The sequence below is a fragment of the Thunnus maccoyii genome, chromosome 23 (assembly GCF_910596095.1).
Source record: "Thunnus maccoyii chromosome 23, fThuMac1.1, whole genome shotgun sequence".
Lineage (NCBI taxonomy): Eukaryota > Metazoa > Chordata > Actinopteri > Scombriformes > Scombridae > Thunnus > Thunnus maccoyii.
This window is the reverse complement of record NC_056555.1, coordinates 15,744,932-15,759,937: the sequence shown is the minus strand read 5'-3', so window position 1 is coordinate 15,759,937 and position 15,006 is coordinate 15,744,932. Positions and strand designations below refer to the sequence as shown.

Sequence of the window (15,006 nt, the reverse complement as noted above, 5' to 3'; positions counted from 1 at the left end):
AAATGTTTTAGAAGACATATCTCTTACACTGAAAAATGAAATAGTGTTATCTACCAGAAAGGGCTGCTTATTTATTACAAACTCCTACTGGAAGCGTCATGTAAACACACTGCAAATAAGTGCAGAAAGCCTGACTTTTAAATTGTATCAACAATAGGATATTAAACCTGAGTTGAACAGAAAAGACAAAAGTGTGGCATATGTGGTTCTTTACTTACATCCCACCGATTGTGACTGTAGCACAGGTGCGTTCTGCAAAGGCAGGAGTGCTTTCTCCTGGACCAGTAGCTGCTCTGATGTAGTCCACTGTCACGTTGACCTAAAAGGGCACATAAGTAGAAGAAGAGGTCAAAAAAACACGCCAAGAGTACTGAGACAAACTGAAGGCAACACCAGTTACAGTAATAATTAGTGTTGGGGGTGTTTTGACTTGTGTGTGTGTATGTGTGTGTCTGTGTACTAGTTCTCAAGGTCACCCCCAGTCAGTGTGAATCACATCAGGCAGCACTGTAGATCTCCCCAGAGGATGAGTATTAACACACTGTGGGTGTTTGGGACAATACCCACACATACACACAGATATATACACACAAACACACAAACACACACACACACACACACACACACACACACACACACACACACACACACACACACACACACACACACAGGAACAGTGATAGAACCCAAATGACACTACACTTTGTGTTCTCAACACAGCTCCCTAGAGACAGACTCCAATCCACCCACCCTGAAGATACAATTTTGTCACTCAGCTGTGTGTGCGCGCATATCCACAGGCATGTAACGAGGAAAGCCTGCTTTGTGGGCCAGACACGAGGAGACAGTGCTACAGCAGAGATGCAGCTGTACTGGTACACACAGTCGGCAGTTTAAGAGTTACGTGTCGACCGTGTCAGACAAGTGTGATTGGAGTAATAAAAAGGAAAAAAAAAAAGAAAGAAAAAGTGGGAATCTGGCTCTGCATCACAGCGTAAACACAAGTCAAAAACAGAGACAATGCAGACAAGCCTATTACAGAGACATGAAAGAGATAGCAACCAAGACATGGAACGACATCGACTTGTCATTAGATGGACAGGATGAGGACATGGTGATGTGAGCAGGGGAGGAAAAGAGCTTCTGTCTGGGCAGAATTTATGTGTTGTAGTGTATGGTTTAGCAGTTAGTAAAAAAAAAAAAAAAAAAAGATACCAGGAGATGGATTATAGTTTTTGGAGGTCTTTGTTGCCAGTACTGATAAATACAAAAGAATGTGTTTGTGAAACAGCTATAACTCAACACCAACTACAATGAATGGAATTTTTGGAAATCTCACGATTCAATTAGATTCAGATTCTTGGTGTCATGATTCTCGGTTCAATATTGATTCAAATCAGTAGAAAAGGGGGGGTAATAGTCTCAGGATGCAGATATTTTATTTAAAAAGTGTAATTGATTTGGAAGAATGTTACAGTCTTCTGTCTGGATGAGAATAATAAAATGAAAAAATCAAAATGAGCCCAAACCTTCCTCTTCTTTGAGAATACACTACAGCATATGTCTAGAAGATAAGAATCATGATTTTTAATGTGAACAAATTCCCCCCCCATGTTTACAACATAATGTATCGTTATAGTACCGACACCCAGACACAGATTAACCCTCATTATCAGCAATAGAACTGGTTTGTGATCCTCTCGACGGCAGAACATTGTGCAGTATCCCCGCTTTTAGAACAGTCCCAATTTCATTAATTTCGTAACCAAGCAAATAACCCTTCTTATTGTCATGTAGGCAATTCATTTAACCTCACTTCTCCGTAGAGGCTCTTCATTTCCTCCTAGCAGAAAACATTCCAGAGTTTCGTGTCTATTCAGCCTTATTAAAATGTGAAGCAAATTAAATGAAGGAAAAATCATTTTTGCATTGTTTTTGGTTACATTTGTGTTTAATGGCTGTGCATGGCAAAGCATGGGTAATTGTAGAATGAGGAACAAACAAAGCAATGAAAAACAGGAAGGATGCAAGTTAGCTAAAGAGGATAAAATGAGATGAGATGAAACAGCAAAGTGGGATAAAGCAATGTAAACAGAAAAAAAGAACAAAAATGGAGGATTGTTGAGGCAAAAGGAGTTTGAAAGACAAAAATATAAGGCGAAATATAATGTTGGATGCTATAAACTATGAAACCAGAACACCAGTAGGCTAGTTCCCCATTAAGCGATGTGATGACAGATTATAAACTTTGACCAGGCGATGTTAGATTAAAGGAATTCAAGGCCCATTCTCCACGGGCCATCTAACCGATCTCCTGATAAGCCAAAGCTTTCTATAAGAAGCCCCCAGAGCAGAGTGAGACGGAGGGGGAGAGGCAGTGGATGGATTAGAAAGTGGGGGAGTGATAAGGACAAGGACAGCAGGAGAAGTGTGAAACAAAATGTTTTTGTTCTGCTGAGGCGACAAGCGGGATGAAGAGATTCGGTTTTCGCTGGTTGCTGAAAGGAGTTTCATTTTAGACGGTCTAAATAGCAAGACCTTATGCTGAACTACTCTAAAATAAACATATCTGTGCCATGCCGTAACGTGAGCCACAGTAATCACTGCACAGCATGAGTGATTTTCCAGACAGGGACATGGAAAAGGCTTCTTTTGTTGACAAAGATAAGGAGATTTTAGTTTTGCTCAAACTGCAATAAGCACCTGTCACCTGCACCTTTTCATCTAACCCAGCTCACACTGGAGGCTTCTTTTATTTCTCCTTTGCTATGTTTAAAGCCATTTTGCCAACAAATAAGCACGGAAATATCCATATATTTGTGCAGACCGATTTGTAATCATAGAGCACATTTACCCCTATTAGGGTTGTCAGTGTAAATGCATCTGATGCACCAATGGGGAAGGGGAATTAGAGATGAAGGCATACACACAGGTGTTACAGCCGCCTTGCACTGCACTATGAATATCAGCCAATCACAGTCGAAAAATTTGGTTTGAACAAAAATGATCTGTGGACATCTTTAAGCCCTGAAGAGGCAAATAAATAGAGGACAGAGGGAGGAATGATGATTAAGGAAATGAGTGCAAGAGGGCAAGCAAGGTAAGACAGTGCAGTAAGAGAAGAGAGAGAGAGCGTGTGAGTGAGCGAGCATGTGTGTAAGAGAAGGGCTTAAGTTGCAGCTGTGTTTTAACGGGCTGTAATCGCAGCTAGCTATCATTTAATGAAATGAGCTGTGCTGGAAGGAAAAAAAAAAAACCTCAGGTTGGGACGGTGCAACCCGGAGAGGAAGAGACGGAAGTCAAGGAGGATGAAGAGGGAGCCCCATCTGCATTTTGAACCACGGGACCTCGTGATGCTTCGGCCTACACGCTCTGCATCTACTTGAACGCACACACCTCGAGCTTTACCCTAAATGAAGTCTCACTCTCACGAATACACAGCGCACATCAAATAGCACGTCCCATACACGGCGTTCTCAGTGCATGCACACTCACATGCACACCAATAAGAGGGGAAAACTCTGGCGCTAACAGTACTACACAAGCAGCTGCATAACAGGAGCCACTTTGAGCACGCAGGATAATCCGAATGTGCTCAACCCTGATAAGTGGCTTAATGCAACATTTCCATTGGACTTTTTTTCTGCTGAGGCTGAGACCCAGGCGCGCAAGAAGCACTACTTATAAAGTTAGCCAAATCGAGCTTTTTGGGATTATGTCACCATGCAAGCGTTGCCATTTCAATGGGGGTGGGGATATATATGAGAGTGAGACAGACAGACGTAGAGTGACAGAGAGAAAGGAGAAAAAAAAAAAACTGCTTAAATGCATATTTAGCCTACCTTAAAAAGGAGAGTTCAAATTTTTTGACATAAGGTGTGTGAGTCACTTACTAAAAGTGGCACAAGTCCTTTAAATGGTAACCTATATCAAAGCAGAAGCATGTGTCGAAACTATCATTTCACTTACAACCAGCGATAATTAACTTTTTACCTTCTTATGTCTCATGTAGCTCTGTGACGGCTGGGATAAAATGTGAAAAATTAATTCAACAAGGAGTTCTGTCAGTCATGTTAATCAAAGATCTATGTTTGTAGGAGTGGACATTGTGAACAGGATATTTCATCAACACCTGTAGCTGTGAAGTCCACTTTCCTACCAGGTATTGTGCCAATTAATTTTTCAATTATTAATTTTTTCAATTCATTTTGCACCCCGCCCCCCCTGAAAAAATAGGGGAAAAAAGGCAGTCTTTTGAATATGGATATTAGATATGCTTTATAAAAGATCAAAAGCACCATGCTCTCCTTATAGAGATGAGGAATAGGGGGTTTAATAGAAAAAAAGCATTTAATGTAGCTTTATTCTCCTAAAGCGGAGCAGTGGCATTAGGGCTTTGAGCTTTAGCTCAGCACACTGAGACTCGTAGTTAATGCTTAGTCACGTCCTAGAAGGTTTAGTCAGGGGAAAATCTGCTTGTTTTCCAATTCATGCAATGTATTGCACTCTGAGGCAATCTCTGAGACTTGAAAGGGAATGCTGTCAAGGGGAATACCTGTAGGTCAATCTGATAACTCAACCTTGTGACTGGATGGGACGATTAGCTTTGGTCAAGTCCAGTTTGAGCTTGATGATACCACGATACACCTTTCGTAATCTGACAATGGATCTGCAGTCACCCCTCTGAAAGTGACTCCAGTTCTCCCACTTCTTTTCCTTCCTCTTTCAGGGAAGACCCAGACCAGACGGAGTATTCCCTTTTAAATCCACCAGATCAAGCTGCAATTACCCCACTGTTGAGGTAAAATCTTTGTCTTGGTTTGTGTCAGAGGGGAAAAAGAAAGAAAGAAAAAAAAAAAGATAAAAGTGGAGCTCTCTGGAGCAGAATTTCAGGGGTAGCAGTGGCCTTAGAGTCTTCTACTAATGCTTACTGCTCCAAATCTGTCTCCATAGAGCTTAGTGTTCGGAGACAGGATGACAGTAAGTGGGTCGACTAAACTCCTCTCTTTGTTGGAGTGCAACATGCATCTGTATACTTGTGCACCTACCTGCATCCAACTTAACGACTCAAGCAGGCCAAGGTAGCATAGATTAAAATTAAAGCCTCGAGGGTTAAGTATTGTGCTTGAAAATAAACATTCACCAATAGCAAGCCTGTGATCATTTCATCCAAACTAATTCTTTCTTGTTGCCAAGGCAGCTGAAGGGTGATACTTGTACCTTCAAAAAGCTGCAGTTTTTTTTTTTTTAGGCTCTGCAATTATTTAAAAAAAGATGATACATGGTGACAGAGAGTTTAATTCAGAGCTTTAGCCTTGTGTCTTAGCAACAATAAAGGAACGGGAGGGAAGCAATGTTCCAGAGCTCTTCTCTTATTGATTTCGCAGAGTACGGAGGGAGGAGGCTATACTGCTGGCAAATGGGCAAGAGCCCTACACTTAAACCTAACTCACTTCAAAGAGCCTATAAGCACACACTTGGGAGACCCAACCTCAATACTAATCAAACATAGAGGAATACAGTGGCATATGCTGTATAATACTGTATATATTCAGCTTAATGATAGAGAAGGGAAGTGTGAAGCCAGATATATGCGGATCTTAAGAGAAATCCCCAGTAAAAAATAAAAAGTAATTGGATAACATGCACAGAGCCAGAGAGAGAGCAGATGATAATAAGCCTTGGGTATGGACTGTGCTTTGGGGGTTTGCTGTGCTGGTTACATGCCACAACACTGAATCGGGGGGGGGGGGGGGGGGGGTCAGGGAAACATTTGCATCCACAATGCTCAGCATGTGGACAAAAATGAATCTCTAATGACCACCGCCTCCGACTGTTGCCTGAGTGATCAAATCTCTCTATACGTCATGGAGCGCGCCCGAAACCTGCGTCGAGAGCTGTCCGCATGTGATTGGATTGTCTAGGACGCGTTCTAATGCAGTGTGTAAACCCGGTGACGCGTTCCGGTGAAGACATGCATACTCTTATCACGCTTAAGACACTGACTCCTTTTGACACATACACAATCATGCATACTTTCCTCTCCAATAAGCCCTACGAACAGCAATCTGCCTGGGGCACGGAAAAAGGCATAGGAACATTTTAGCTATGTTGACTTTTAAAACACCCTGGAGTCTAATCAAGTAACACTGTGAAATCAAACCTGGTGTAAAAACAGCATAGATTGATCTGAGTTGTGTCGGGTATTGTGTGTTGTTGACCATTATAACATAAAACATGTTCGGGCATGTAAAGCATGGAGTAGACATGTTTCACCTCATAGTTCAAACATGATTATCATGTATTGAATTATTTTATTCCACTGCTATCGTTCCCAGTCTCTGGGTTGCATGCCATTGGCGGTGGCATGAGTAAATACCCATATAAATGTATTATGATTTCATCTATTTGCATGTGTGTGCTTATCATACACATAAAAGCCATTGTTATTTTATTGTGTACATGCATTTCTATAACAAGCCCAACATGGTGCTTTACGCTCATTATGTGACTAGATATGTGGTGTGGAGTTACATACCAGAGCTACACGTTAATCTTGTCATGCTACTAGCATATTTTATATAGTATTTTACACCTTGACAATGCTTTAATCTCTCTATTCCCACCCCACTCACATATTCATTATACCCAATATCCAAGCACCACAAATAAACAGCAGAATCATTATTCTCGCTTAACTTGTCAAAAGCCAGCTTACGGCTGAATTTTCTGTCATTAAAAAAACATTAATGAGGATGATTAAAATGACTGTGATGAGAGGCTGGGACGGGGATATGAATCTCACTCCTGTACTGAATGCCAAAAGGAACTTTTGGTTTTGAGTGGGTGCGTGTTTCTGTGTTTATTGTGCTCAACAGAGACACAGGCTGAGAATTTAAAAAAGCGGGCTAAGAATTGATTTGTGGTGGCGTAAGCTCCAAAATCTGATAGTTGGGAGTCAGCTGCAAAACTGCGTTGAATTTATGAGATAACTTCCGACAAGGAAAGTCATTTTGACAGCATGATTGCGCATAAATAACCGCAATTCCATGAAGATGTTTGCAGTAAAGATTACAATTTTGCCAGCGTAGTTGCCATTATAATGTGGCCCCTCTGCAACTGACAAGTGTTTCAGTTAGCTATTTGGAAAAACATAAATCATCATTCAACTGGGTCGGTGGACAATAGCTCTGGGCGTGCCCGTGAGCAAAAGTCGCCTTCTCTCCCTGCACCATTACTGCCACTGAAGGCGGCGAAATTGCCACTGTACAGACAATGACAACAATGCAGGCGTCATTTTACTGATTTACTGGTATAATAAACAACCTACAAACTTTATTTTGATATGTAAGGCAAAGTTTGCTACTGTATGTTTAAAACTGGATAGATCTGGTAGAAAATCAGTACTCACTTCTAATATTTGCTAAACTTTTTCAAACAGTAAACCTAAACTTCATCTCGTCAGTTAATCTATTCGTATTGTTTTCACACAAAAATGCAGATGTTCAAGCGGTGGCGTGCATTTGTGTGTGTCTGAAGTGCTCTTTAGCTCGGTGCTGAGTTCTGCTGGGTCAGATGTGTGTAAATCATAGCGGCCCCCAAGGTGTACAGACCCGGTAGATCAATAGACACAAGAGGGGGAAATCAACACTGCTTGTTTAAAGGGTGCGTCCAGGCCAATACCAAGCCCCAGGGCATCCACTGAGAGTACTTGGTATTCACACTGAGAGAGAGAGGGAAATAGATATCTAGCTTCTATCTAGCTCAGGGCTTCAGAAATGTGTGTGTGGCTACTGGTGAGGGAGGGGAAAAGGGTGTTGGAGTGTATGTACAGCCACTGGGGGAGTTCCTGTTTAGAGCTATTGTTCTGTTAAAGGCTGATTGGAGGCAATCATGTTGATTTCCATACAGGCACACACACGCAAACACACAGCAAGAGAGTGATTAGGAGCTTTCAAAGTCAGTCACTAGTTCTCACCTTTTTCCCAATGAGCTTCTTCCTCAGGAACTCACGGGCTTCAAACATGTAGGGGATGTCGTAGAGCGGACGGAAACGTTTGTCTTTGTCCTTGTTCTTCTCCTGAATAAAGATGAAGGGAGGGTGGGGAGATGGGTCAGGAAGAGGATGTGGGGATGGGAGAAGACAAAATGAGAAGAAAGGAGAAAGTTATTCACATTGTGAGGCATTGTGAGCCGTGTGGCTTAACATATCCGCTGCAGATGCAGACCTATCAAAAAGATGCACACAAACAAAAGCAATCCCCACCCCCCACCCCATACCCTTCACCCATACAGATACAAACACAGACACACAGAATTACACACAAAGTCAGCCTGTTTGTTTCCCTTTTCCCCCCTCTACTTCAATCCTACAACAGGGAGGATCTGGACTCTGAATTCATTCATTCATTCTGAATATTTTAGCGTCAACGGCGGCATTTCACGCACACAAACTTACACACGCATTCCTCAAACACGAAAACCTCACTCGCTGTCAATAATGGAACAAATGCACCAGAACAACAACAAGAAAAAAAAAAACCCAAATCAAAGTACACAGTTACCAAGGACACACAGATGCAAACAGCCAAGGCAAAGACACTCATGTTAAACAGATGCACAAAGGCGAACTGACACCATGTGTGTACCCATCTTGCATACACAGATGCAGCCGCATGCCACACGTACACTCACACAGCTGCACACAAAAAACTTCCCTCAATATGCTCACCCACTCTCTGACAGGAGCACCACAAATAGAACCTATTTGCATTTTCAAAGGAGGCTGAGGTTTTGTGTCGCTCCCCGTATGAAGAGACAAACACACATACGTACACAAATACAAACACACACACACACACACACACACACACACACACACACACAAAGTGACAGGTGCCTTTTTGTAGGGGCGGGATAAAAAAAAAAAAATAATACAGCAAATGACAATGGTGCAGTGGGAAAATAAACGACAGGCACTAACAGGAAGAAATAAGGCTATGAATGACAATACCAGTATGCTCGCCACCCATACCCCTCCTACGCTCCTCTATGAACGCCATCATTATCTGTCATACAAACAGAAGTAACACTCTTACAAATGAACACACAGGGTTGGATTAATTCCTCATTTCCTCTAGTCTTCAAATGGTTTTCATTCATTTTTAATGCTTCTCCAGTTGTTCGGAGCTGCCAGGTGTGGCACACAGCTGGGCAGAAAGAAAGATGTTCGAGCATCTGATTGTGGCATCATTACAGGTATAGCCTACTATGCAGAATTTTCCTAAAAAACAACGTATAGACACATCCCTCTCAATCATCATTTATGACCCGCTAGAAGTGTGTGGCGGTGTATTTATCTGCACTGACCCTGCCCTCTGCCTGTATTTTCTTATTATTTTTCTCTGTTCGGGACGTTTCTGTGCATCAACCTTTGGGCAGCGGCTGTGTAGCCCCCGGCCAATAACAACACGCGGGGGTGTGAGGTCAGGACTCATCGCTGTCTCCCGTCTCTCTCCTCTGCTCCTGTCTGCTCTCTGTCTCTGTGTCATGGATGCATAATGAGCTGCGGGTCTGTGTGTCTGCTTGACCGAGGACGGGGCTGAGCTACACACACACACGCAGAGCAGAGAGGCCACAGCGGACAGGATGATGCTCTGCATTCACACGAAATCCGGCAATGCGGCACCTTCATGCAGGGGTTGTGCGGGGGTGTGGGTGTGTTTATTTGTGCTTTAGGACCATGAAACAATAAGAAAATAACATTTTATTTATCCCCCTCTCTCTAAAAAAAATCTTCTCCGAGTTATGTTTCAATGACACTAATTTCGCTTCCAAAATACTGTTAATATTTTTAATAAGTCTCAATATGACTAAACAGAAGGTCTGCTGGTAAGGGAGCTCTAGAAACTGCCAAATCTACCAGCCAACAGAGTTCTTTTAACCTTGGCAGGAATGTAATAACCTTTAGGTTTAATTGCTTTCTATGTTTCTTTTCTGACTCCCTCGCTCATATCAGTCTCCGCTTTCACTGGCGGAGTCAGCACAGCATGGAACCTTGGAGGTGAGTTAATCTCACACATGGCCAGTGGGAATCCCGCTCAGCCAAGAGCCGATGTCCTCCATTTTGTGTCAGCCGGGGCTTATTGTCAGGGTCTTTTCATCCCTTCCAAGTCAGTTGAGATGGGATGATGGGGCCTTTTAGGGGAACTGCCAGCCAGGAATCCTCCATTTTGTGCCTGATTGGTGGACTTAGCCCTTTACTACTGGGGATGAGGACAACTTTTAACAAGCTGACATTGTTTCAATGAAATCCTACTTTTTGGAGCACACTCTGTAAAGGTCTTACATTAAAACAATTCACAGACACTGAATAATGTTGTGTTTGCATACTGAGGGGTTTTGACACTCAGCCTATTCATAGTAGTACTCAATTTTAGGGGCCATTAGGATTTTTGACAGACACAGGTCAAAACAACAAGATACCTTCAACAGGGAAAAGTAAAGAATCAAGACGAGAGAGGAGAGGAGAAGACAAAAAAAAAGGAAAAATCATTTCTAACTAATAAGGTGTTTCACGGTCGAAAGGCAGCCATGTCACTGAGGGCGAAGAGTGTAAATGTCAGCACTCTATGCCAATTAGGCACAGGGAGTGGAGAAGCAGACAAGAAGGACAAAAGGTACTACCTCCTCCATCTTTTAGAAGGTCTACGGGGAATGGAGCAAGACTGAGTGGAAGATGGCAAGGTGAAAGAGTCAGAAAACAAGAAAATTAGACAATGAGAGGAAATGTTACAACTAAGAACATGGACAGTCAGGAGGAACACACTGATGACCACATTCCCCAAACTACGCCAATATCCATGTCCATCGTGACCCTTTGGACAATTTTACCTTTGTCTTAGCCAATAGTGTTCTTGTCACTTTGATGGTGTCGAACAAGAAGGTGAGAGGGAGACGATGACGAGAGCTGTTGCTTTAGCATGGCCAGGAATCAATGAAGCAAATCAACAGCAACAACTGGCTAAGATTTCACAATGGGCCTGGTCTACTTTAGCTCCATTTTGACCAAAAGTTCCAGGTACTTTGGAACCAGAGGAACTAATCTCAGGAACTAAACTTGGAGCTAAAAGTCCCCGTTGTGGCTGCGCTTGAAACGTAGCGTTCACACGAGGAGGAAGCAGCACAGATTTGTCCCGTTGTTCTTTGCATTTACTGCTGCATGAGTCGGGTGTAATGAATGAATGAAAGAAAAGGAGAAATGCAGAGGAGGAAATTTAAATTGAAACGAAGAGTGTCTCCACAGTAAATCGTCTGTTGATTTATTCCTGCTTTAGAACATAACCTCCATGAAACAATGAGAACATAATGTTTTATTGCTCTCATTCATCGGCTTTGTTTTCACTACCGCCGCTCTCTCTCTTTATTATTCGCTCTCTAGCTCTCTTTCTCGAGTTCTCTTTTAAAATGAGTCGGAGCAACAAAACTTAACTTTACGTTCAATGTTAACAAACAATGAGAAATGTCCTCCCCTCATCCTAAATTGGTCCTAAATCAATACTAGAGAACTTCCATGTTTTATAAATAAAGTGGTACAACAAGTTGAAGCAGCCACGCCATCCCTGCCAACCCCGCCCCTAAAGTTCCTGTATTTCTGGAAAGGACTACACAACTACAAAAGGGGACTCATATCAGTTGTAAGTAGTAAGCATAGTAGTAAGCATTACTACTACAGTTAAATGTAATTCAAACCATCTGTCAATGACAAATAATAAAAACAAATATGGTTGTTCAACCTTCAACACGTGTGTGAAAAAGTGGATGTGAAAAGTCAAAATATTTAACTATGGAGCCGATTTCAACTTTCAGTCCCAAGACACAGATAAAACAGACAACATAAGCATCATTAAATTACCCCGACAAGACAAACTCTGTGTACATCATCCATAAACTATAAATTATGCAGTTGCAGGAAGGTTACAGAAAGAGGAGAGAGTCATTGCTGTGTCTCAACCGTGACCTAATAACAGCAGTTTGCTCTCACTATCCTCAGGGGGAGTTCTGTTCTATTTGGGGTAAATTCCCTTCGTTCCAAATTACCCGCTACTGCTCAGGAATCATCTTTGACTATTGCAGAGGCATGACGCTAGCTGGATTGTACAGTGTCGCAGGGCTGCGGGGGGTGGGTTGCAAATGTGTGGAAGCTACTGCTGGAAGCATTTGCAGCTTCTGGAACGTCAAGGGTGAAATCATGACTCAGGATGCTCAGCATGCGTTCTGATGTTTGGCTGTGGTGTTGGGAGAATGTACAGTATTAGGGCTTTTTTTTTTTTTTTTGCATTCAACTGATAAAGTAGAGTGTGTTATTTTGCGGTTAACCTCTGTTTTCAGTGAAATACACTGATGTGCAAGTCCTTGACAAAGTGGACATTATTTTTTGATTAAGCTGTGCACTGGGAGCCTCGCACAAACTATCAACATTTACTATTGTAAGCCTAACAACATTACTCAATCGTGTATGCATAAACATTAAATGGAGGCAGAGGGCTGGGGTAGAGACAGGGACACAGTACAAAAAAAAACAGACAGAAAGAGATAGAGTGAGGGCATACATTTCCTGAAGCAAGAGCATTGAGGATATGGTTGGTTATTGTACAACAATACAAAATCTAATTGCATTTACAGCACTATTGACTGCACAGCAGAACACAAATAAGTCATTACTAAACTGACTTGAACTGCTCCCACATTAAACCTGAATTTCAGCACCAAATTACCTGTAGCGCCATAATAACAAACAGACACTCCATTCATGATAAGTTGCAACCAGACGGGTGCAGGTAAATTTACTTGGACAGCTGTGACAGGCTGCAGCCCATATTCTGATTGTGCAGTCATTAATAAAGAATGTCCTACAAAAAAAATGTGAGCTAAAGCAGCACTTTAACAGCCTGCACAAGGCAGCTACACTGCAACTTAATATGTGCAGTGTTGTGTTTTGGACGAGACAGACGGTCAGACTGGCCCTGCAGACAGAGATGATGTACCGACTATAGTGCTGCATAAAAATTCTCCAGTGTTTCTGAGGACAATCAACTATTGAAAGCGCAGTACAAATCTGCACAGCAAACATTTGATAATATTGAACATATTGCATCCATATAGAACACAGATCTCCCATTTATATATGTCCTGTGTCAAAATCTTCAGAAGTGATTTCAGGTGGTTTGTACTTCTTGCTCTTGACAACTGCAACCTAAATCTTTCAAAGAAACAGTCTCATTATCTTCTAATATAGGACTGTGTAACTTCTTCCCTACTCTACTCACACTAACAAAAAGTGAGCCAAGTCCCTGCTTTTTCAACAGCAAAACAGCCAAATAGTGCGACGGGGCCAAAAATACTCATCCAGTAGTAAGGAGAGATACTGGCTACCAATCTGCTTTATTCAGCCAACGGTGCACAAGTGAATCATGAGGTGAATGACCCTCCTCGCTTGTCATCTTCTTCCCAAATTTGAGGTCAAAGCATGTCATGCCAGGCTAGGGGCATGCTGAGGGCACACACATGGCCAGACATAAGATTTGGAGGATGGGGACAGAATTGAGGAGGAGGAGGAGGAGGAGGGGCAGGGAAGGAGGGAGGGAGGGGGGGGAGATAAAAACAAAGAGAAGAGTAGGAAAAGAGAAACAACTCAGAGGCAAAAATAGAGCAGGAGCAGATGGGTCTGTCTGCTGAAATATTGGCTATCATAAAACTGACTAGTGTCTTGACCAGTATCAAACTTTAAGCAACAATACATTTCAACAATAAAAACTATATAAGAACTAAGTAAAAGTAACCTTTGAAAACTAGAACTATATCAAAATGTAGTACGTTTTTTTGTCAACGAATAAAAACTAACAGACAGATTGACAAATTAACCAATTAATGCTTCAATGCAAAGTCTTATTCAACAACCTACATGCATCTGTGGAATCACACTCCTGTAACTAAAACAAGTAAAACAATATCTTCTGTCACCCAAAAATATCTGACCTGTTGGACTACTGTTAATAGGGAAGCATCTGCATTCAGTAAAATTGCCTCTCTGTCAGTCAAAAACTTATAAGAAACAGATTTCTGGACTAAAATCATCTACAAACAATGGACACTGTGTGTGTGTGTGAACAGATAAACAGTGCTGTTTCCACTAACCTTGCAATATATGAGAACAACATCTGTAACTATGGCAACTGTACACAACAAAGAGGGTGACAGATGTAGCATCAAAATGCTTAGAAGACAGTAAATAAATGACAAAAATCAGACTGTGGAAAACTAGACTAAAGCTAACATAAATCAAATGAGTAAAATTTGACTAGAAGTAAACTATTTTTTTTGTCAAGACAAAAACTAAATCTGGTGCCAAAATTAACACTGACTTCAAGAGTTATATTCCAAGTAATTTGCATACTGAAAATTGCCAGATTCTGTTCTGAAATGCCAGTGAAAATAAACAAACTTGAGTATCCCATTAATAGCACTGCTCAAGCCTCCTTCCACATTATATCTCTCACATTGCTGTTCTGTGAATTGTTTGTTAGCTGTCATCTTCTACTTGTCTGTCTGTCTGTCTGTCTTTTGGTCCCACATGTTTTTTGCTTAGTTTTTGGATGACATCACCATCTTTATCTTTTCCATTGTATTCAAGCATCCTGACTTACACTACAGTTGATAATTAGCTGACTAATTGTAACCATGTTACATCACCTTCTTCCATTCCCATATTCTAACACATTTTTCATGACCTTGATGTCTTGAATGATCTTGTAGATGTGAAATAGAATTGATTATCATATGCAGATACTAGCAACAAAAACCATACTACTGTATAGCTATTGTTCAAAATAACAATACATGAAACAATGGCAGCTGGACACCTACAGAAAATATGCAGTGACTTGTTTGTGACAAGACTTGCAGACTTATGCAGAGATTCTCATGTATTTTACATACTTATGAAGA

At 41.6% G+C, this 15,006-nt stretch overlaps 1 protein-coding gene across 2 annotated transcripts in view; it reads right to left on the bottom strand.

The window, feature by feature from the left end:
* Positions 1 to 15,006, bottom strand: part of snd1 (staphylococcal nuclease and tudor domain containing 1) — a 179,868-nt gene that overhangs the window by 137,331 nt on the left and 27,531 nt on the right. For both annotated transcript variants that reach the window (XM_042404023.1, XM_042404022.1), the window contains exons 12-13: positions 7,979 to 8,080; positions 219 to 319 (exon numbers count right to left, since the gene is read on the bottom strand). In XM_042404023.1, coding sequence (XP_042259957.1) covers positions 219 to 319; positions 7,979 to 8,080 — 203 coding nt within the window. The remainder of the gene's footprint in view (positions 1 to 218; positions 320 to 7,978; positions 8,081 to 15,006) is intronic.